The 22,565-nt window shown below is 38.2% G+C and overlaps 1 protein-coding gene across 1 annotated transcript in view; it reads right to left on the minus strand.

Annotated features, from left to right (window-relative positions):
• Positions 1 to 22,565, minus strand: part of MCTP1 (multiple C2 and transmembrane domain containing 1) — a gene marked incomplete at its 3' end in the record, with an annotated part of 278,893 nt that overhangs the window by 136,560 nt on the left and 119,768 nt on the right. Inside the window, 4 exon segments of the mRNA XM_080636973.1 lie at positions 385 to 515; positions 2,216 to 2,402; positions 2,404 to 2,427; positions 17,479 to 17,531. Coding sequence (XP_080493099.1) covers positions 385 to 515; positions 2,216 to 2,402; positions 2,404 to 2,427; positions 17,479 to 17,531 — 395 coding nt within the window.

Consider the following 22,565-nt stretch of genomic DNA (forward strand, 5'->3'; position numbering starts at 1 on the left):
AAAAAGTAAGTACATAATTCTGGTCTTATGTGCCTATTACAAGCCAGGAGAGTTATTTCTCCTCCAAGCAGGCTGTTGCCGTATGGAATCTCCTGCATCTTGAGTATTACTCCAACCGTGGGATTTTTACTTTGGGAAACCTATCAATTGGTAAAAGCTGCCACCTACTGGTCAATAAAAAGTATTTTACACCGTCAAAGTAAAGAATTACATCAACGCAGCAAAAGGTACTGATACTCTGAAAAAAATCCTCCCCCACCTTGGAAAAAAAAAAACCAGCAAAACCCAAGAACAAATGGCCATAAGAAATAGTTTCAACAGCAAGGATCATTTTTATCATCTGCTCTCATCTCCAGGGAACAAGAAGGTTGTAACTGCACAAACCTGCCAATAAAATCATCCTTTTTGCCAGCATCCTTGTCCCACACGGTAATATCAATAATTCCACCTCGTTCTTCATAGAGATGGAAGTCAAACTGCTCTCTCCACTGAGGATTCAAAGTTTTTGGCACAATCTGAAAGAAGAGCAAAATGAAAGTCATATTGCATTGTGCAGGCATGCACTTTCTAAAATTGTGAATTCGATGTTTAGAGGCTGTTCAGAGAGTTTTTTCTACCTGCAGTGTGACTATCTTTAGCAGTGAGAAATAAAAAATAGTAATTAGAGAAGTCCACTGACCAGTTCTCTCATGCCTGTCTGACACAACAGCAACCTCCAAAATCCTGAAACCTGCCACCTTCAAAGAGCCTTCCAAACAAAGGATTTACCCTGGCAATGGGTCCATTTTTCTGTAGAATAATTATGCCCAATCTTAAGTGACCGTTAGCTGTAAAGTTGTGTGTCTGAGCCTAAAGGAAAACAAAGTGCTGGCAATGACAACTAGATAGTGACTCTACGTATTTAAAAAGAAATGATTTTGTCCTCCTTCCCCAGCTGCAGTAAGCTGTGAGAAAGATGATCTCATGGTTTATTTTTTATGGAATAATACTCTCTGTTGTTTGGTTGTTTTTTTTTTTTTTCCCCAAAACTATATTTTACTGCCTTTCCTTTGCAGTAAAAAGAAAGAGAAAGCTACTTTCAGATGAAAGTATTTATACAATTTTCATCTTTATATTTTATTTTATTTTTATATTATATTATTTATATTATTTATATTATTTATATTATTTTATTTTTATATTTTCATATTTATACAATTTCATCTACTTTCAGATGAAAGTAGCTTTCCCTATCATTTTCAGTGCAGTTACTTCTAACAAAAGTGCCTTCAATGGATTTCAGTCTGTGTAATTCTGACCATGCTCTGCAGAACAGAAAGCTTGCAGATTTTTCTACCAAAATGCAAAAGCAGTATTCACAGCAGTCACATCTGTTCTGAGCAAGAATGGAACTGTCTAGTACCTTCCATACAAAGCAATCACTACTTTCTACACCTACCAGTCCTGCTGGTTTGAAAAACAAATGGAAAAATCAGAGAGGATTTGAATGCAGAAATGCTAGGAAAATGTTTAAGTCACAAAATCATGAAATTTGATTTCTTCTAATTTCAGATTAAGAGGCCACAAGGCAGGCTCAGAGGTCTGCAAACATGGCACCTAGATGTTCCTGGCCTTTTCCTCGCATTTTCCTTCATCTGGCTGTGAAAACCACATGGGCTGCCATGGCCATTGAGAGAGAAAGGTCAACTACATCATCAGCAGTCCCAGCATTTTTCATAAACAGCCATTTTCAAACCAATAGGGGTCAGGGGATTAAAAAATAATGGCAATAAAGCCAAGCAAGGCTTCACAATCGTCTTCTCACAGAGCAATCCTATCTGCTTGTTAAACTCCTACATACACAAAACTTTAATGAAACTTGCTGTAATAACACAATGAGGAAAGTGAGAATATAAGCATGATGTGGTTTGAGGATAAGACCTGTACCAGCAAATAAAACCAACACAGTCTGCATGGAAAAGCAGGTGTGCCTTCCCACCACCTTGCATTTTTCAGCACTATATTTTTCCCCATCTACTATTATTTTTTTTTTTTTTTAAATAGCAAAGTAAAAAGAATCATCTAAACAAAACTCCAGCTGTTCTGACAGCTAATTAATACAAAAGTAACTCTCCATTACTATTTAAATAGTCATGCCAGCCAAAAAAACCCTGCAAACAGAAACAAAACATGTCAAACACAGCCAAGGCATAATTTTTGTCACAACTAAAATTACCTTGCTCTTGTACTTCTGATGCCCCAACCGGAACTTCACGTAAGGATCACTTCGTCCATTTGCATCCATTGCCTTTAGTTCACGACCTTCTATTAAGGTAACACTAACTATCCCTCTCCAAAGCTGAGATTTTCTGTGCAGGTCTGAGAGACGTAAGCTCTGTGTCTGAAATAAAATCAGAGATTTAGTTAAAAACATCCCCAAATTTTTCTCTGCATTTTAGTGTGCAATTTCATGTAACTATGAATGTAAAACAACAATCTTAAGCCATTTTGAAGTTATTTGACAGTACATATGTAAACTATATTAAAAATAAATACTTTGAAAGAAACAAAACAGTGACAAATACACAGGTAATGTCATTGCTGCTTTTGCAGAAGGAAACAGAACAAAAGCTACTTAAGGAAATGTTTGGGGAAAATAGTGGTTTTTCCTGCTTCTCTTCTTCCTGTGCTGAAACAACTAACAACATTAAAAATAAATGTTTTAAAGTCTCCTTTATTAGTATCATACGATTGAATGAACTTGAACAAACACTGAAATAAACATAAAAAATAGCGAGAATATGAAACTTCCATTAAAAATAGTATAAACCCATCAAGAGAAGCACAGATGAAGGAAAAGTAATAAACTGCTGTGCACATGACAACTATCTCATCCTCTAAAACGCTGTGGTATTTTTACCACAAAAGAACAAGAAAAACTGAATTAAATAGCAGCATGTTGGCCCAAGAGCTTCAAAACAAGACGTTGAGGAGCTGTTAGTTGGAATTGTTGACTTTGGTTGGGGGTTCAAAGGGAATGACCCAAAGCATTCATCAGTGAACCCCACTGTGGCAGAAGTTGAGATTACAAATTTGAGTAACTTAAGATCAGCTCCACCCAGCACTGAGCTACCAAGGTAACAAGGTACCAGAACTGGGGAACCCCCTTTGCAGGCAAACGCATCTCAGGTACACCTGAGGAGCAAGGCTGCTAAAGGCTCTCCTTGTATCCTGAAATCTTATTTGTTCAAGGTTACCTTACCTATAATCAGAACACTAGGGAGTGAAACAATACTTAAACCCATAAATGATACTTTCTAGGAATCAAAAAAGGCAAGCCTGCATGTATACTCAGTTGTAAATACAACAAATATATACGTTTTCTTTATTATGCAATGTACTTTGAGCAACAAAGGCTTTATGGGCTCAGCAACCCCCCCCACATGAAGGATTGTACAGCTGATTTCATCGCTTGGATACCTCCAGTATCTCTGATAGAGGTTTTCAGTGTAAATTTGGTTTGAGGCTAAACACAGGTGGATAGTTATGTCTATACACAAGCCCACGGCATTTTATGTTAGGGAAGATCACAGGAAGTACACCGGAGTAAAATCACTGAATTGTAATTAGCAGGCACCGGATTCCAGAGGGATGTGTTATAGACAAGGACTGTGGCCATTGGGGTTGGAGCAAATCTGAATAACATGTTTTTAGCAGTATTCCAGGTATTATGTCAGCATGTATTTGTGCTTTTCAATGGCTATTCATTCCACGCAATGTGTTTACTCCTGAAATACTTCACTATATTTATTAAAAATTTCTCTTCCTGAAGTGAAGGATTTCACTGCAGAGAAACTTCTCACAAACTTACTGTTTCTCCAAAGGCAAACAAGGAACTGCAGAATAACCTTTAGCATAACCTGTGACATGAAGAAGCAGCAGGACACCAGAAAGCATAAACTCTACAAAAATTAGGGCACAACTGAGAAACTCAGCTGCCAGAAGAGATTTAATTTACAACACAGTAACTTTATTAAACTTCTCTTTTTTTTTTTTTTTTTCTCAGCACGAATACCCCGTCATTAGGGATACACAGTTGACATTGCCAGAGACTTGTGAAGAAGCAGTGGATTATTTTTGTTTTTCTGGTTCCAGTTTTTCAGAAGGTTTGAGTAAAAGAAACACTGAATAACAGAAAAATGAATGACCAAAATTGACTCTGCCCTGAAAATAAGATGATGATACAGAAGTGTTTAAGGCCAGATTGGATGGGGCTTTAGGCAACCTGGTCTAGTGGAAAGTGTCATGGCAGGGGGTTAGAGCTGGATGAGCTTTAAGGTCCCTTCCAACCCAAACCGTTTTAGGATTTTATGATATAGAAAGGAGACAAGGTACTTTCGGGCATTTCACATGTGGATAGAAGCAATGGTTAGTTGAGACTGATTCTTGCGAAAAATGCACAGTTGTTGGTTTGGTTTTTCTTTACAGTTGAGTGGGGATCCAAATGATTTCCAGGATACTATCATGGAAATGAGTATGAGTTTGCATTTACAATTCTTGTAAAGCAAAGCTAAAGCACAACTGCTTAGTGCTCTACTTCACAAATCACAAAGGAGACAGTGAAACATCTAGACCGGATACTTGATCTATATTCTGTTTTTTCAATGGCTCTTAAAATAATTTGCTGCATTAGAGCAGCTGCCACCATATAAAACGTGCTGATTTTTTATGACCAGTAGGGAGTTTCACCAACGAGGTGGCAAGGCAAGAACTGAACAACCATGCGTAAAGTGTAATATGACAGCTGAGTCAGACCAGAGTTTACAAGAGTCAGGCAGAAACCCTGAGTGCAGTGGTTCAAGTGTTGCTGAAGAAAATCCTTCTGGGTCAGAGCCAGATCAATGACACACAGTGCACCTCACAGAGCCCAGTGGCACATTGACCGACTGTGAAGTGAAGAGCCTACATCTTAATCTGCTGGAAGAACAGCAGCTGGATGCTAAAGGTAAAGTGGCTTGGTCTGGTTTCTTCCCCAAGGTTAGGAATTTGGACCACAGCAATGCTCTTTTCTCCACATCTTTATTGGTAACACCCAGATCCATGGAATAGCAACAGGGAAACATACTGAAAGGTATAGCTGGCTGAAGCTAAAGCTATTGAGATTGTCTGGACATAAAAGACATGGAACACGTGGCCTCCTCTCGCAAGAAAAGTTTCCAGCTGGCATTTTTGTTGTTTTTAAGTGAGATTGAGCACATCTGAAACATGCTTTCCTTACAGTTGAAGTCATCCTTATCCTCAGAAATTACAGATACTGACATCATCTCTAATTTCATATAGTTTTCTGTAAGAAGTAAAATAAATAAATATGAATGTTTAGATTTCAAGTCAAATTTGAAAAAAAGCAAAGAGATTTAAAAAATGGGAGAATAAGACTGATTTCACATTTTAGAGTTCTTCCCTCATGAACTTAATTCCACAGTGTGAGAGAGGTGTCACTTATAGGTACTTTTTTAGGTATCTGAGCAACCTTCTGTAATCCAGCCCACAGTGATCAGTTAGAGAGTCAGAAGGGAATACATGAAGGTAAAATGAATAAATGACCACAGATCTTTCCAAATTTCTCCTATAAAGGAGCATTTCTAACGACTAATTCTTGGATAACTTTTTCCCTCAGAAAGCAGGACATGCGTACTGCATCTTGGCTTCACTCTTCTGCCACAAAATAAAAACCCAAAGACACTATACAGCTTTTCATTTCTCTGGGAATAGGTGGGAAGTAATATATTTCATAGTATTTCCATCTGAAACTGGCCATACTGTCTATACAAATGCCACAATTTGGAAAGAAGTAAGGTCAAGATCTCAGGCTACAACTGTCCTTAATGCGGGATTATTACTCCCATTCTTGTGCATTTATATGCAGGCATGGACATTAGCACCTGACAGGTTCTAAACAAAAAAAAACAAAGAGGGCTGGAAGGGAGTTGCAGCCTCCATACTGTGAAGCTTCCTCTTTCTCTTTTCTCACAAGTAAATTAAAATTATACTTCTGAAAAGCAGTCTTTCATGTCAAAGGATATTCAAACCTGCCTGTGAAAGAAAAACTTTTCTTATCCATACACTGTTTTAATGCTTCTACTATAAACGACATTCAAAATCAACATCTTCTTACATGATAAAATTAGCTTTTATTTGTGTTTCACTCATTCTGTCTAAATGTGGGGTAGTGGGAGGGATAGGGATGACAACAGCAGAAAGTCTTCTGACACACAACTGTATCCTCTATTAGACATGATTAATATAGTGAGCCAAATACAATGTCAGAGCTGAAAGACGATCTTACAACATGGCTTAATGTTCTATATTCAGCCACATATTGCTGGGTAACATTGCTGGGTAGAAACCAACTAGGCTTAGCCAGAATCTGCACATTGTTCCCAGGTTCATCAAGACCATGTTCTTGATGACTGTATTAATTGCCACAACTTAACTGTTGCTCTTTTCAAAAGAAGAGAGCCTTTAGTAAGTACTTTAGAAAATCTCACACATATTTATATTTGTATCTAACTGACCTTTGGAACTCCCACTCTTAATGAGTTGGAGAAACCCACAGCCTGACCTCAACCTTATCTAAACCCTTTGAGCCCGACTTTGGGTGCCACAAAGAACTGTCGTGGTTTAAGCCCAGCCGGCAACCCAGAACCACGCAGCCACTCGCTCACTTCCCCCCCTTCTTTGTCCCCCTGCTCCCGCAGGGATGGGGAGGAGAATCGAAAGAATGTAACTCCCACGGGTTGAGGTAAGAACAGTCCAGTAACTAAGGTATAACACAAATCACTGCTGCTACCACCAATAATAACAAAGATAAGGGAAATAACAAGGGAAGAGAATACGACCTGAGCAGCGATCTGGGCCTTTCGGATAACTGTCCCCAGTTTATATACTGAGCATGACGTGCTGTGGTATGGAATATCTCTTTGGCTAGTTTGGGTCAGGTGTCCTGTCTCTGCTTCCTCCCGGCTTCCCCTCCTCCCTGGCAGAGCATGAGACTCAGGAAGTCCTTGGTCAAAGTAAACATTACTGAGCAACAACTAAAAACATTGGTGTTATCAACGCTGTTCCCAGGCTGAAAGTCAAAAACACAGCACTGCACCAGCTACTAAAAAGGAGAAAAATGACTGCTACTGCTGAACCCAGGACTTCTCACCTCTTCACTGATCAGACTTCAAGCCCTGCAAAGCACCACCTCTCTCAGTGGTTATGCCCATGTGAACAGGCCTTGCTTTTACAAAATCTCCTCCTTTTTACACACACCACTAGGACACACTCCTCCTCTGCATGCTTGAATGCAAAATTTATTGTTCTAGAACAGTTGAATAATAGACCCAGTTTCTGAGATGCTTGCATGCCTTGGACAAATGTTTAAAATAAAGATTGAGAATGCCAATAGATGCAGCTGTTAGCTTGTCCATATAATGCAAATAAATCAATGGACAGTCATATGTATTCACAATGCTTTTCCTGTATCAGAAATTACATGAAATATGACACCTTGCAGAATTCATCAACCTGTAGACACTGAGCTACAAAAAAGCCCTCAATGGGATCACAATGATTCCTTTTTAATGTTCACTTGTTATGACTAAGCAAGTTTTGCAAATTAACTACTACTGATAATTAATGCAATATGAAAGAACATTTACCTTTACTTTCTATCAACTATAATTTACATTTCAGGATATTTTAATTCTAGGTGAAGCTAGTCTATATTTCTGTAGTTGAGAAATACACCCTATACTCTGTGTTTGAATGTGACTGCCATGTTGAATCTGGTTTAGGATGTTTGCTCTAATAACTTGATACTGTGTTTAGTAGCAATATTGGTGTACTACAGAATTTGTAATAAGAGGTGATACTTCTGGAGCATTTCACTTATTTCTGTTGTTTGCTTGTGTATTCTGCTTAAGGACACCTGCTGAAGCCAGCTCAGGTGTAATATGATGAAGGTTGTGACTCTCTTAAGCACGCACTATGACTTCCATTTTCTAGAAAAGGGTGGAAATACATGCACAAGACAATGGTGTGCAGCAGGAGCTGTCAGAAAGGTTGTGTCAGTATCATTCTCCCTTGCCTTTCTCCTAACAACTCCTCTTTGAAACTGTGGTTGCAATAAGTGAAAGTAGAAGGGCGTCCTGATGACCCTGCCACTGCCCAGGATGACCATTGTCACCAAGACTTGATGAAAACTCACTGTGCTTTCAGAATTCATAGAATCATAGAATCACTGATTGGTTTGGCTTGGAAGGGACCTCAAAGCTCATCCAGTTCCTATCCCCTGCTGTGGGGAGGGACACCTTCTGCTAGACCAGGTTCTTCCGAGCCCTGTCCAACCTGGCCTTGAACACTGCCAGGGATGGGGCAGCCACAGCTTCTCTAGGCAACCTGTGCCAGGGCCTCACCACCTTCACAGGGAAGAACTTCCCATGATCTCATTTGAATCTCCCCTTTGTCAGGTTAAAGCCATTCCTCATTTGCAGCAGGTACTCAGAAAACCCCACAGTGAAATGCTTACTCCACTGTTTCGGTTGTTAACTGTATCAGCTGTTATCGCTCACATACAAATAATGCAAATATAAGCCTCACCAAATATTTGAACAGTATTTATAACCAGATGTCTAACAGACAGGTGAATCTATTCTGACATTTTTTTACTTCTATTCCATTATTTAGTAGCTTTCCATCAAGCACTGCTTGCAGCTGATGAACTGCCATTTAGAACCTCATGGCTTACAAAAGCCAGTATTTTCTCAGAAGAGGTGACATCTTTTGCTCCAGATTTTACTGAAATACTATGACTTAATAGGACACAGCAGGTAATTATTAAATATATTTTAACCTACTAAGTTTGGGTAAAGATGCCAAACCAGTCATTCCTCTGATTGTCTTTCAATTCAAGGCACTCAAAAGATTTTCCTTAAGTTTTCTTAATGTATCATTAATGTAGCAGGTTTAACATGAGGTGTGATCATGTCTGGACCTGATTTAATGGTAATTCTCCCAGAGATGTGAAAAGGGCAGAGTAGTCCCTTATTTTGATGAAAATAATTTTCAATGATATAAACAACATTTCTGACAGAGGTCTCCCAGTATGCTTTGGCTAAAAGGTACTGTCTTAATTGAAATAGTGCTGTTTAAATACTTATAGGTACATAGGAAAGCATGAGCTAATCTTATTTCTTTGTATACAGTTTGTGAAAAGATGCAGGGAGTGTATTAATTCGTTCTCTTGGATTGTAGGATTTGTCCAAATGAAATATTCACATAGGATAGCACAACACTCACCCTCTAGCTAAGCTGACAAAAATTCTCACAATAAACATCAAGATACACTGTTCAGAGAGAATCAGACCCCTATGTGGGAACACAGCAAATTCATCAAAACTTGCTATAAAAAAAGGAATACAAACAGAATGGTCAGCCAGTATTATAGCTTTTGGTTACCCATCTTCTCTATGAGTATCTGTAGGTTCACTAACTCATCTGTATGCTGTCTAGAAAACACAGGAGCTACCCTGTTGCCAGGGTTACTGTCTAAGTTCACAGTCAGAGAGGACAACTTGTTTATCTGGTAAAAATTACACTGACATCTTCTCATCTTCAGTTTGGAAGACCGAACTTAAATGTTGAGACAGATCCTGATCACTTTCATACTCCTGTCTTGTAAATTAAATGATCAGGAAGGGAAGACACATTGACAACTAGTCAAACCAAACTTAATTTCCAAGGGCTTCCCACTCGGAATTTTGCTTAGTTGAATAGCCCACTATGTGCCCTATAGAAACAACCAGAACTTTTCAGCAGGTATCAGACCTTGGTGCTTTCATCTTTGACAGTGTACTTTGTTATCCTACAAACACAACGAAGCATATGAAGGTTCTCAGATGAAAACAAAACATTTATTTGTCACATTTCTTTTCTCTGGGAATGGCCAGTAAATCCACAGTGTGTCAAGTCCCTTGTTACAGCAGAAGTGAGGAGACACATATAAATGTCTGTAATTGCTCATGCAACCCCTTTCCTTGAAAAGAGGCTTCCTCCACACTCTACAAGGACCAGTGACTAAGCATGAGACATGGTTGTCAGCAAACCAGTCTGATCACATCACTCCACCTTGCCTTGCTCTGAGTCTGGCTGGGATGGGTGCTGTGCTTTGCATTTGTGGATAAATCAGTGTGGATAACACAGCAATGTTTTGGCTACTGATCAGCACTTACACAGCATCAAGGCTTCACACTGGCTGGGCTCAAAGCACCAGACTTAACTTCTCCCACCTTCTTGCTATTCATCCTGACCCATTTTCTGCTTTCAGTAAAATTTAATTCCAAACACCATTGTTTCGTTTTCGCTTACATGCAGAATGCTCATTATTTGAGCATCCTAAACTTTCAGCTGAATTAAATGTGTATACACACACATATATGTTTCAAAGGATAATTTTTTTAAACACTCAATCTAAAATGAGTATATAAACTGTGCCCAAATCACTGTGATAAAACATACCCATCTCTGTTGTGGGAAGAGGTGAGTTTAATTTGCACCATGGAAAATACTGTCAGACACTAGAGAAAAAACAGACTTTAATGGAGATGACAGTTAAGCACTGGAATCAGCCACAGCCAGAAGTTATAGAATATCCATCACTGCAGATTTTTAAGGACAGATTAAACACCTGTCAAACAGAGTTTAGCTGCCATTGTTCCCATTTTAGGGTAGAAATACAACTTTTCAGGGTGTTAATCCTACATTCTTTTTCATACCTACCCTGCATTCAGGTATTCAGGTAGATTTTTAAATATCCCAGACACTTAAAATTGTGGCAAGTGAGGGTTGGTCTGTCTAGCAGCACTACCTGCCTTGTCATTGGCCTCATCTTCCAGAGATATTCCTGTTACCTTCCAAAGATCTTTGTCTCATTTTTTTCCTCCACTCCTCCCACTTGACATAGTGGAGAGAAAACTTTCAAAGCAAGCTCTTGGATGCATTATCCTATCAGTAAGTAAATAGCACCATCTGAAGCCACTATTCTTTACTTTTTTCTGAATTAACCTCCTGCAATCATACAGCAAATTGTACAACAGCAGAGAGAATAGGTTATTTTTCATAAAATATTTAGTATTCTCAGGTTGCTCAAAGAGGAGTCTGCCTGCTCTATATAAAATGAAATGTTCTTTGGGAGAGAGCATGCAAAGAAAGCTTCTGCTTAAGTTAATGCAAACAATGTCAAATGTAGGTAAAATTGCCTGACAACTCTAAAAAAAAATACCAGCTGTGTTTTGGTTTGTTTGTATGTTTGTTTGTTTGTTTGTTTTAAAAACCATGTAGGATTTTCACCTTCCTAATTTCAAGCTATAATCACGGGAAAATTTTGATTTGGGATGGAAAATACATCTGTCAGTGCTGAATTATAACTGCAGCTTCACTGAGCCCAAATTTAGGATTTATGCTTTTGATTTTAAACAGGACTTCACATTAAAAAGTGCTAGAAGCAGTGAGTTTTTTCTCTTTTAAAAATGTTGGCAATAAAGGCATGGGAAAAGTAATGAAATTTCACCATTAGAAGCTAAGAGAAGAATGAAGAAGAAGTACTTAAAGGGAACATAATTTTTACATGAGAAAAATAGGGCTTTTAAACAGTCTCTTTTTTCCTCTGTTACCAGCTCTAGGCTTAAAAACAGTAAAAAAAAATTTAGGCTTTTTTTTTTTTACTATTATTTGTGACAGCATTACACTGAGCATTGCAATAATTACAAGGAGAAAGAGCAATATGTGCATTTCTAACCCAGTTGCATGCTGCCAACACTTTAATATGTTCCGTTCCCATATCATTTCCTCAGCTATTGATTAAGCCTCTGTGCTGCCGAGAATTACTAAATAAGAAGTCAGAATTGATTTATTTTCTTGTTTTCATAACCAGAGAAAAAGATGAAAACAACTCTTCCTGATTAGCCCACACTGGCTCGTGATGGAAATGGTGATTTTTTATTTCTCATCACTTTGAAGTGCAAGAGGATAGTTTGCACCTCAAGTACCATGTAATGGAAATCACTTCAGCAATTCATAGAATCATAGAATAGTTCGGGTTGGAAGGGACATTCAAAGGTCATCTAGCCCAACCCTGCTGCAATAAGCAACTAGATAGGCTGAAGAATCATAAAATAGAATAGTTAAGGTTGGAAAGAACCTTAAGATCATATAGTTCCAACCCCCCTGCCATGAGCAGGGACACCTCACACTAAACCATGCCACCCAAAGCCCCATCCAACCTGGCCTTGAACACTGCCAGGGATGGAGCATTCACAACCTCCCTGGGCAACCCATTCCAGTGCCTCACCACCCTCACAGTAAAGAATATCTTCCTTATATCCAATCTAAACTTCCCCTGTTTAAGTTTTAAACCCTTACCCCTTGTCCTGCCACTACAGTCCCTAATGAAGAGTCCATCCCCAGCATCCTTGTAAGCTCCCTTCAGATACTGGAAGGCTGCTATGAGGTCTCCAAGCAGCTTCTCTTCTCCAGGCTGAACAGCCCCAACTTCCTCAGCCTATCTTCATATGGGAGGTGCTCCAGATCATCCTTGTGGCCCTCCTCTGGACTTGTTCCAACAGTTCCATGTCCTTTTTATGTTGAGGACACCAGAACTGCACACAATACTCCAAGTGAGGTCTCACGAGAGCAGAGTAGCGGGGCAGAATCACCTCCTTCAACCTGCTGGTCACGCTTCTTTTGATGCAGCCCAGGATACGGTTGGCTTTCTGTGCTGCGAGCGCACATTTGCTCATCAACCAACACCCCCAAGTCCTTCTCTGCAGGGCTGCTCTGAATCTCTTCTCTGCCCAACCTGTAGCCATGCCTGGGATTGCTCCGACCTGGGGTAGAACCTTGTACTTGGCATGGTTAAATTTCATCAGGTTGGCATCAGCCCACCTCACAAGCGTGTCAAGGCCCCTCTGGATGGCATTGCTTCCTTCCGGCGTATCAACTGAACCACACAGCTTGGTGTCATCGGCAAACTTGCTGAGGGTGCCCTCAATCCCACTGTCCATGTCACCGACAAAGATGTTGAACAAGACCGGTCCCAACACCGATCCCTCAGGAACACCACTTGCTACAGGTCTCCAGCTGGACATCGAACCATTGACCACAACTCTTTGCGTGCAGCCATCCAGCCAGTTCTTTATCCACCGAGTGGTCCACCCATCAAATTGATGTCTCTCCAATTTAGAAACAAGGATGACATGTGGGACAGTGTTGAAGGCTTTGCACAAGTGCAGGTAGATGACTTCAACTGCTCTACCTCTGTCCATCAGTTTCGTAGCCCCATCATAGAAGGCCACCAAACTGGTCAGGCAGGATTTCCCCTTAGTGAAGCCATGCTGGCTGTCACCAGCCACCTCCTTGTTCTTCATGTGCCTTAGCATGTCTTCCAGGAGAATCTGCTCCAAGAGTTTGCCAGGCACAGAGGTGAGACTGACAGGTCTGTAATTCCCCAGGTCATCCATTTTCCCCTTCTTGAAAATGGGGGTTATATTTCCCTTTTTCCAGTCATTGGGAACTTCACCTGACTGCCATGATTTTTCAAATATGATGGCCAGTGGCTTAGCAACTTCATTTGCCAGCTCCTTCAGGACCCACGGGTGGATTTTGTCAGGTCCCACGGACTTGTGTACGTTTAGGTTTTTAAGATGGTCTCGAACCAGACCCTTAGCACTATTCATCTCACTGTGAAAGGTGATGTTGACTATTAGTAATAAATAACCTCTCTTGGAAGCTTGGGCTCTTCTGTGCCCCTTTTATACCTAAACTGCTGCAACTGTTTACTAAACTGCATCTGGTATGCAGACTATTTAGAAAGCAAGAGAGAAACAGGAAGGTATTTTCCCTCAACCCAAAGAATAAGAACCAAAGAAAGCCTGAACCATCAGCATAGGAACTAATACAAAAAAGAAAATCCAACCCAAGGGAAACTGGTGGTGTATGTGGAAAACCACAGAGGCTGAACAAGCCGGATCCATACATAGAGAGAAAAGCCATTTTGCACAGGTCAAAATTTTTCCAAGAACTTTTTAAAAAGAAAAATGAAGTTAAAAAGTCCTGTTTAGTTTAAATGAATGACTGACTATTTGGATCCTACAGTCTTTTTGCTGTAGTACTTGTCTGCTAACCCTCATAATATCTAACAAAATGGACCCTAAACCACAGGAACTGAGGCATGGGTGCATTAAGGTTATTCAGCAAACACCTGGGTCATACAAAAGTGCACAAAACATTGAATAACACACTTCCCCTTTTTCCTGAGGTGTAATGGATCATCGTACAGACATAGTGGTAAAAATAGTGGTCTCTCCCAGACCATGCAGCAAACAGTCCGCTAAGCCATAACCAGTAGCCATCAGTTCGCTTCGCTGCAACACCAAGCTTGTGGTGGATGAAATAAACCAATCAATTTGAAACTGAATGCAAATTGTACCTTCCCAAATGAAGTTTTGGGGGTTTGTATATAAACAGCTTAGGTTGTTTTGTTGGTTTGGTGTTTTTTTCAATAGTCCACAGCGAGTCTCCTGTTGCTGAAGACAGGAAGACTTTTCACAGAATGAGGACATAAATGCTCTGACTTCGAAATTGTTTGAATTTAATATTTGCTAGATTCAGTGAAAGGTGAGTATTCCCTCTGTCCCAGACAATATGGGGAGTGATATGGCTCCCATTTACTTGGATGGAGAGTATGTGTGATAAAATGCAAACATGAAGGAAAAAGTCAAAAACAAACCCCAATCAAACAGTCCTTACAAGGCCCCCAAAAACAAAAGAAACAAAAAACCCCCCAAAAAACCTAAGACTCCTCCCTCCCTCCCCCCAAAAAAATAAACAATAGCATCAGAAGAAAAACCCTATCAACAAAAGGAAAAGTGGTGTTGCGTTTTTGCAATGCCACTAACAAATGTAAACAGCACTAGTGTTTTTGAAAACACTGGTTTACATTCAAAGCAGGTAAAATACACAGCTGCATTGGCCTGGGTATTTAATGAGATCTTAACTCCATTTTAAAGTGCATAGGAGGGGTGATATATGAAGTAGAGATTCACTTTGGCCAAAGTAATTGTTTGCAAGTACATGCACACCTTAATACTGTAATAGAAAAGATCAGTTACCATTATTTTTGCATCTTACTACACGTCCAAGGAACTATGTGCAAGCAGCGCAGTTCATGAACACACACAATGCCACAGTCACCTGTGCTGCTGCATCTTAACTTCAGTCTACACTTGTTACAGAACAAGAAGCTTCAAGAATATAGACCTTTAAAATTAAAACACAGTGCCATAATCTGTAAAATCTAATTAAATTATTAGAAGTGCCATTGTAAAGACTATGGAGAGCTAAAAAAGTAGGTTTAGGAAATTTCATAATCATACCTATTTTAAGCTCTCACGAGTGCAAACAAACTCTTCCTGAAGAAGATGAGTCTCAAACAGGTCACTTTTGCCATTATCTAACAGCATCAAGGATATATTTCTAGACTTTTTTTTTAATCCACAAATGATGCTTTATTTAATATTGATCATCCTGCACCACAGAGAACAGCAACTTTTTCTGTTTCTTGCTTTTTGAAGGTATCCTTTGTAAAGAAAATATTTTTTTAGTTTCTTTTCTAGAGAGCAGACCAAAGATTTGGGACTCTGAAACAGCCCCACAAGGCAAATGAGCTCCTGTGCTTTAACTGAGATACTACATTTAGGTTGCAAAAGACCTTTAAGATACTTGCAGTGCATGTAAGATGTTGTGCGTGCATTACATCTGTAATTATTACTTCAGCTGGGATAAATATAGAAGAATGAAATATTTAATTCATACATTTGCTATTTGCCAGATCTTTTGATACCTCCTTTTGCAAAAATGGCAACTAGTGAGTGAAATGTCATCAAATGAATGTAACAAAGGAGAACACGGATAAATAATTTAATTGAGCAGCTCTGAAGAATGTTGTGCCATCCATTCATGATTATTGAAGCTCACAGTTTTCTCAGTTTGTAATTTGAAGCATGGGAAAGTTCTGAATAAACTGGTTTTACAAACTGCCACCAGCACATTCAGCACATCAGGAGTTAAATGCATTAACTTTTGTGATGCAAAACAGCTCTGTCCTCCACCATCCTCACAGCTCTTCATTAACTCTTCAGAATTTCAAGCATCTCAGATATTTCAGGAAAAGTTATATGAACCATATGAGAAACAAAACACTGCACATCATCACTTCACCAAGTACCTTTTCTTCACAGATTTCAAAAGGGAAACAGAGGCTGAGTACTGCCCTGCACTGCAGAAGCAGACTGTGTGAAAACCCCATTCATAACCCAAGGATTATGAACCCTGCTCTCTTTTTCTTAAAAAGGTTAAAAATACTGTAAAAATATTTGTCACAGAGCACTAAACACAACACTGCTTATTTAGTAACCTTCTATTTAAATATGTGCATCAATACGCTAGAGAAGTAAAACACTTTGCAAAATAAGTGAAATCACCGACCATAGCTATTTCATTTTTCCTGTTTTAACATGAGAAACCCTTAACCTTTTTAATTTTTACAGGGTAATACCTCAAAAAATGCCAGACCTGCCACACCAGTTCAAGACTGAAAACTTTTAATTCTGTTTTTAATTATGTGAGAAGAAGGCTTAAAACTTGAAAGCAGCATCTCAGCATTATTATTATGTATTAATATAATACCATTATAACTATACACATTTTTTTAATCTTCTTGGATACAAATACTGGAAAAAGGTAAGAATGGATTGTATTCCACTGGGAGTCAAACTCCTGGCCTTTCCCTAGTGACGAGGAGCATACACTGCTCCTTTTTCATCACTTCCATGACTCTTAATAGGAGTAAAGCCAGATACTGAATTTGCCTGAGGAGGCATCTAAAGAGCTGTATAAAGTGGAGGCTGAAATGGATTCTTTAAACCTTCCACTCTTGGAAAGCCCAGCTATGATTGTCATCTGTCAGTCAGGGAAATAAGTCTTTGAGAAGCATCACTGAAAACTTCCACACACAAAAACTCTGATCAGTAGGAAGAGAAAGTAATAGGGAAATAAATGTTACCCTTTGGCATGAATTCCTTCTGCATCAAGAAGTAAGCTTTGAGAAAATTGATTAGACAAGAGAAATTAAAGGTTTTAGACAAAGCAGCAGGACACGTTTGCCACTTACATGAAGTTACTAGATGACTTCAAAATAGGCTAAAATGCTGTAACAAAGTTAAGAGGTTTAATGATTACAGTAAAAGCTCAACTGTTTCACAATTTTGGTTTGATGAAACACAAAATAATGTCATTAAAACACAATATGAAGGAGAATAAACCCTGTGCCACAAGTTTCAGGCCCTATATGGCATGTTTGGTGAAACAGCATAGTTCTTCTAAAAAACACAAAGCCACATGCTAAAAGTTACCTTACTTGATCTTTTCCAACTCTTCCTCATTAGCATTGTCTGAAAACAAAATAGAGCAATTTAATTACCTTTTCTCTGCAATACAGAAAAGGAGGCCAACCGTCTCTTATGAGACAATTCACATTTAATCACAACTACAACTGAAGCAGCCACATGTACACTCCAGAAACAACTACACAAGACCGAAATAAATCTGAGCAACTAGCAGCACAGTTCAGAGTCGGCACTGTTTCTGGAGACAACACATTAGGTGAAATCATTTAAATTAAAAAAAAAAAAAAGAAGAAAGAAAAAAAGAATTAGATTAGCAAATGAAAAAAATGAATGTGCATTACTGACAGTGACTTCAGCTTTGACTGATACTTGAATGGTGGGGTTTTTAGTATTAATGTACTTCAGTATTTTTGAGCACTACTTTTTAGCTCACAGGTGTAGCCACCTAAGAGAAATCCTGAGTAAGGCTCTTTGGACAACATGTATCTATTAAAAAGTCCTTCAGGTTGCCACTGCAAGTTAGTTTTACAGCAGTAAAAATAGCTCTTTGGTTTGATAGTTATGCACATGGGACAGAAAAAACCTCATACTTTTTACTCCAAAAGAACCCAAAATGCAGTAGCCCTATACCATTACCCAGATACTCTGTGAAAACTTGGGACTGCTAGATACAATGTTCTGACATGCCAGGAGGCAGTGTCCACAGACACACATTCTTAAAAAAAAGAGAAATACTGGTCAAGATGGAGGTGGACAATTTATCTGTGAACATACCTGCTGGTTAAAGCAGTTCTGTGAAAACACAAGTAAATTAAATAATATTCAGCAGCCTGTTGTTGACACATCAAAAATCACTTATTTCTATTGAAAGTTTGCCATGAAAAACAAACGTAATTTTTATTTTTATTAATTACTGCAAAGCCACCTTCTTTTTCAGATAATGGAAACAAATCCTGAAATGCAGACATTTTTCTTGCTAAGAAATGAAAGTATTACATCAGTAAAATTTGAAAATGGGAGAAAATAAGTGTATTTCTTAGTTTTGAAATATCCAGAAATTCTTCCAATTGGCACAGTTTCGGGGGAAAAGAAAATCAAAGAGCTGTTGAGGAAAGTTTAAGTTGCTGTAGAGAGTTAAAGCCTAAAGACTTTGACATAAGTTAATGATAATTGTAGCACTGTGGCTTTGAAAAATATCCATAGATACTAAATGTTTTATAAGGCTGGAGAAAGCCATTCATGTAAGACTTAAGCAGCTTGAAGCCCACAGCAGGCGGTAAGAGAAAACCTCTGAGTTCTAGATCCTGTGAATCCTTCACAGCTGTAAGTCAGAGCAGAAACTCAACTAGGCTTTGGACCAGGCTCTGACCAAGGAGGAGAATACGGCCTGACGGATGAATTAACTGCATATCAAATATTATTTCAACTCTGAGGATTTCAGTTTGAGTCATAGCTATGAAATGTATGACCGGATTTGCTGAGTGACTCAGCATCATCACCAGCTGCAGCAGGATAAGGTGAAGCCATCATAACCATCCTTAGAAGCCAGTAAAACAAGTACGTATCATACAGCAGACTAGGATGGATAATCCACACAGAACTTTTTAATCTGAAAATATTCCATGCCCTCAGTCGATCTCCTTCTATTCTTTTTTTTTTATATGATGATAATATCCCTCTGGCAAATTAAAAACCAAAACAAAACAAAAACAGAAAAAAGAAACACTGTAAGATTTGAGACAGAAAGCAAATTGACAGCATATTAATGCCTCTAATATCTTTATTTGAAGCAAAAAAATACTAAGCATCACTTGGGATAAATTAGTTAAGGAAAAAAAAAATGCTGTGAACTTTATTTTCATTGAATAGCAACATCCAAGTAGCACTCATGTTTCCTTTTTCCTGCTTTCTACACTCTCAGGCCGTTGGCAGTGGTGGCATGGTAGTCCCCAACCTCTGCCAGCCCCAAGGCAACAGTTATTATTTCCTGTAGCCAAGAGTTGCCTGCAAGACCAAGGTTGGAAACAACAGAGAAGACGCAGGAGACATGCAACAGTGATGAGCATGTGGTCATGCTGCAGTGATGAAATCTGCGTGCTGAGCTTTGCCAGAGAAAGAAACTGACATGTACTGTGGCACCTGTGACAACAACGCCAACACAGCACCTGCAGACTTCACATGCATGGTGTGACTGGCATGCACGTAGCTACAAATGGCACAGCGGCATGCACAGCACTACACACATCCAAATGGAAGTATTAATGGATACTGCTGGAATTAAAGATATAAAGCGAGCTTCATTGGAGCAGGTCTAAGCAAAAAAAATTACGTCATTGCTAGCTTTGGCTTCTTTCAAACTGGGCATCAAAAGGAGAAATTAATGAAAAATACAGAAAGTACATCATAAACACATTATTTCTTAAAAGAAGAGTTAATACATTTTTTTGTAGACCTCACAGGTTTTAATGTTTTTCTAAACACGTACTTTTCCCCATACCTATTTATTTCATGTCTTCTTAGTTCACACTAGTTATCTAAGCTATCTTTTCTCTCAGAGCAAAATAATTAAAAATGCTAATAACTAATGTAAAGGACAAGAATTATTGACAGCACAGAGCAAATGCATATGAATTACTGGAACCAGTGCTACTGCAATTAATCGTGTTAGGCTGGATAGTGAAGACATTCTTATTTTTAAGAATAATTGTAGGAACATTCATCAATTTTGATTCACAAGTTCTGATTGAAAATAGGAACAAATCAGATTGCCTTCATTCATCAAAATTCAAAAGAATAGGACTTTAATTCATGTATATTATTCGTATGAGATATTACAAGATTATTACTTTAAAAGTTCACATTTTTATGCCTTTACAAAAAGCATTAGGCCACAAAAGGCAAAGATAATGGCACAGAATATTTGCTAAAAAGTTTGGCCACCTGTCCATACTCTTAAATTAATATTCAGTGATAACTGCAGGCTATTTTTGTATTTTCTTCCAATAAAACATATCACAAAAATCAAATAGTGTGTTCTTCTTTATGGAACTAGTACACTGAATCTCCTTTACCTGAAACCATGTCTAACATTTTTCTATTGGAAAAACACAAATAGTAAACTACTTGAGCACTGTTTTTCACTCCAGAGTAAGTAAATCCTCCGTGACTCAAAGAAAAACTTTCCCTTCTCCTAATCTATAATATAGTTTCACATCCATTTACACAAACATATGCATATTATGGTTAATATTCCTGCTTGATATCTGAATCCAAAGATGTAATCAGGTTTGATCCTAGCAAAACTGACCTTCTAGCTACAAATTCTAAAGAACATGTCATCAGACAACACACAGAAATTTCTTTCAGAAAGATGAGGAAAAGAATGCTCTTATGTATACCTAATCTCTCTCTCATCTCTTCACACACCTCATGGCTTCACAAAAGATAGTTTCACCCAAATCAAACAAAGTATTCCTCTGTCTGACTGCTTGTTTTAAATAATTTGTAATAATACGTCTCTCACAGACAGACGGCAATATACAAGGCCCCATATTTTGTACTATTTAACTTCAAACTTCCAGCTGCAGTATCTTATCCTCCAGCAGTGTCAGTATTTGTTACGTAGTGTGACAGGATGCATCTTCCTATAATACACCTGTGCGTTACCTTGATATTCCAACAAAACGCTTTGCTGCCCAAAATGCAGGATCAGACACAACACTCCTTCTATGGCTACACAAGAATGTTACTCCTGTTTTCATTTTCCCAATGGTCTTAATAAACACTCTCATTTAAAATATATACGGAATCGAAGTACCTAAAATCTAAGCAGTAGGGGTTAAGTTCTCAATTCTTCAGCTTGAAGATATAACTATTTTACACCATTTATATGTGACAATATCTACAAGAAAATTTAGAATTATCACCTGAACAAATTAAAACTTATTCAGAATAAAATATATTTTTTTAAATGGAGGCTACATAGAGATATCAAATCAACAAGATTTAAATAAATTTGCAATGATTTAAGAAAAAAAAGTGCACGATGTGAACTTTTCTGCACGTTCTATGCAGCAGTCATTAAAGCATATTTAGAGGTGCTTACAGGTTTTTATCTATATATTTCAACTATACTGTTTGAATTATTACCTGCATAGAGATATCCAAGTAGAAGGGAAGCAGCAATTATGCAAATAGCATGCTACACAGATTGGGAGTTTCTTTAATCAGTACTTTGTACATTGCACATTTCCAGAGCGGACAAGAACTAGCCTCAAACCGTTAACATAACATTTGAAAAAATATTGATCTCAGCCATATTAAATTCAATAAAAATTATCCTCATTATTACAAGACCTTTTAAAATGACTAAGGATGACAATTTAATTGGGGCAACACATTTTGTAATATATCTACTCCTAGACAGTAAATAAAATCTAATAAATAAATAATATGTACATGTGGCAACTGAATAAAAGATAACAGTGCCTTGAATTATTAAACTCCTAACACACTTACATACAGCAATTCAGTATTGATTTTGTAGGTCATCTCCCCTCTGACACAAATTCTCTAATTTTATTTCAACTTTGTCAGAACCGCTCTGAAATCTGTACCTTAGAGACTCCGGCTTCTAATACTAAATATAAAGCTTCAGATTAAGAACCTGAAGCCTATTCTGAATTTTGGGCATTTCCAGAATGAAGTCCCATAATAACAGTTTGAATGGGAATTAAAATTAGTTACCTGGCCTAAACTAAGAGTATTTGCTTACTAAATAGAATCGCAGAATCATTTAGGTTGGAAAAGACCTTTAAGATCATTAAGTCCAACCATTAGATCATTGCATCCAACCATTAAAGAGAGCTAAAAAAAAAAAAAGCATAATAGCACAAACCCAATTCTTCCTTCTATTACAACCAATCAGCTGGGTATGAAAAAAGTTGCTACCCAGCAAGTCTATGGTGCTCCTATTACTTCTGATGTTCTGTGGCAAATTCACCAAGTAAATACACATGTGAAAGACATGTTTCACTATAGTGGTTTAATTGCACTTTTTCACCTATGACTTTCTTGAGT

This window comes from Psittacula echo, assembly GCF_963264785.1.
Source record: "Psittacula echo genome assembly, chromosome: Z".
NCBI classification, from domain to species: Eukaryota; Metazoa; Chordata; class Aves; order Psittaciformes; family Psittacidae; genus Psittacula; species Psittacula echo.